The sequence below is a fragment of the Vitis vinifera genome, chromosome 4 (assembly GCF_030704535.1).
Source record: "Vitis vinifera cultivar Pinot Noir 40024 chromosome 4, ASM3070453v1".
In the NCBI taxonomy this organism is placed as follows: domain Eukaryota; kingdom Viridiplantae; phylum Streptophyta; class Magnoliopsida; order Vitales; family Vitaceae; genus Vitis; species Vitis vinifera.
Window position 1 is genome coordinate 770713 of NC_081808.1, and position 2311 is coordinate 773023.

The 2311-nt window shown below is 35.8% G+C and overlaps 1 protein-coding gene across 1 annotated transcript; it reads right to left on the reverse strand.

Annotated features, from left to right (window-relative positions):
- Positions 1-859: 859 nt before the first annotated feature.
- On the reverse strand, positions 860-1836 carry LOC104878981 (abscisic acid receptor PYL2). Its single transcript, XM_010650031.3, has one exon. It carries the CDS (start codon positions 1654-1656, stop codon positions 1099-1101), a length of 558 nt encoding a protein of 185 aa, XP_010648333.1. The 5' UTR covers positions 1657-1836; the 3' UTR covers positions 860-1098.
- Between the last annotated feature and the right edge of the window lie 475 nt (positions 1837-2311).

Here is a 2311-nt window from a genome sequence, read left to right on the forward strand (position 1 = left end):
AGAACAGAAAACAGTTCTTGAAAACACACTAAACAAACAGGCTCCAAATTTCCCTCCACTTTGGCCAAATTTTCCAAAAAAAAAAAAAAGAGAGAAATAAACCCCAAAACTCTAAGCAAATTAAACAATACTAATTGGAAATAAAATATTTTAAATATATTAATTTAGATAAAGCACTGAAATAATTTTATAGAAAATATTTTATTAAGAATTTAAGAGATTTGACCCAAAAGGTAGAAATAATGAAAGAAAAGACAAAAAATAGGGAAGTGGGCTATTGAATGCATGGTAGGGGAGAACTGTAAAAGGATGGACATGGTGAATGGTTATGAGATGTCAAAATCACATTTCCACCATTAGGCAGAGAGTCAAAACTCAAAAGCCCTGACAGCTTCAAGGATAACCGACACTTGTGATTCATTTATGGTCACCAATCACCATACATATCTTTGTCCTATTAAAACTTAAATATTGTAAAATCAATAAATACACAAATAAAAAGAAAATATTAGAAAAAAAAAAAAAAACTAAATGTCACATGCCCCTCAGGGTTGTTCACAAGGTAGGGCCCCCAAGATTCATCTCTGCCATTGATTTTATTTATTTATTTATTGGGTTGACATTGAGCCCACACGAAAAGGTTGTAGGCCCAATTATTGCTTACCTACCATCAGTCCTTTTAAATCCATCTCTTTCTCTCTTTTCTAACTTTTTTTTTTTTTTTCTCTGTTGAGTGCACGAAAACTTATGAGAAATATGTACAAATATGTAAACAAATTTGGCAAAGCAAGAAACACCCACCATACAGTATGGGCTTTCTCTAGTGGCATTAGAAAAGCTTAAAAACTCAAAGTGGGAGATTAATTTGAACGGAGATTTGATCATTTATTGAAGAGGAAACACAAGATTTTCAACACTATTTGAATGCATGCACCCAAACAAAACTTAAGAAAAGAACACATATACAAACCAATCCCCAAACCCCAATTCCCAAACTAAGAAAACCCATACCACCCCACTGTTTGAATTCCAAACAGAATTCCTAAAAAAGAAAAAGAAAAAAAGAAGAAAAAAAGACTTACACTTGATGGGATGCTATCACTCATTTTCATGCAGAGAAGTGATGGCCACAACTGCAAGCTTCTGAAGATTGAGCTTCACGACAGTGTCCACAAACATCTTGGTGTCTTCTCCTGTGTTCCCTTCTGGTATGTCCACAATATAAGACTCCAAAACGATGGTGTAATCCTTCCCTTCTTTGGAAAAATCGTTTACTGAAGTCACTGATCGATAATTATTCAGTCTGTGCTCCCCTCCAACAACTCTGAAGCTTAGGATATGCTTCTCATCATCCAGAATCTCAAGCCTCTCTGTGCTGGTGGAGGCTGGAAGCCCAGAAACCACAGTGACTTCTCTTATACTCCCAACCCCACCATCACCCCTCATGGTGCAATCCTTGATGAAGTGCTTGTACTTCTGGGGGTTCTCAAAGCTTCTCACAAAGGGCCAGACCACTTGGGCTGGGGCATCAATCTTCTGTGTTATGAGAGAAGTGCAGGTGTTTGGAGATGGCTCAAAGGTGTGGTAGTTTTGGATGATGGGCTCAAGGGCTCTGAATTCTTCTTCTGTGAGGCCATGGTGATGGTGGGGGTCCATGGAGGGACCGAGGTTGTGTGTTACACTATTGAGTTTGAGCGTTGTTCAAGAAGAAGAAGAAGAAGAAGAATGGAACATGGATATGAATGTGAATATTTTTTGAGGGGAGGTTTGTGGATTTATATTGTGGGGCTTGTGGGGTTGTTTCTAGGACATGTTTGCCCTTAGGCTTTCCATTTTATAGCCAACTTGTGGGGGCCAATGTTTGTTTGTTTCCCTAGAAATGGAAACAACTACTAAATCAAGGGTTTCTTGGGACAACTAGATTAAGGTTTGTATTTTATTGGGTTGGCCTTACCCTTTTAGTGCATGTCAAAAGGGTATCCCTTTTTATTTTATTAGTTTTTTTTTGAAAGCCATGAAATTCACGGTGGTGTATTACAATCCATGGGAAAATTTTTCTTATTTATTTATTTATTTATTTTTGTTTTATGTAGTCAATATTGATGTCTTGACTTTGAAAAAATTGAGGTAGTAGTCAAATTTAAATGCAACAGACAAGATGTCTTGATCAATCCTCTTGTTATTAGGTCGTGAGTTGATTGATTTGTTTATAAACAAAGGAGATAACAAAAATCATTTTTACTAAAAAAAGATTTTTAAATGTTTTAATGTTATTTATTTGTTTATTAAAAATAAATATTTCATCGACTTA

Bases quoted from the DNA above. Each gene is read 5' to 3' on its own strand.
- LOC104878981 (XM_010650031.3), bottom strand. From the start codon at position 1,656: ATGGACCCCCACCATCACCATGGCCTCACAGAAGAAGAATTCAGAGCC.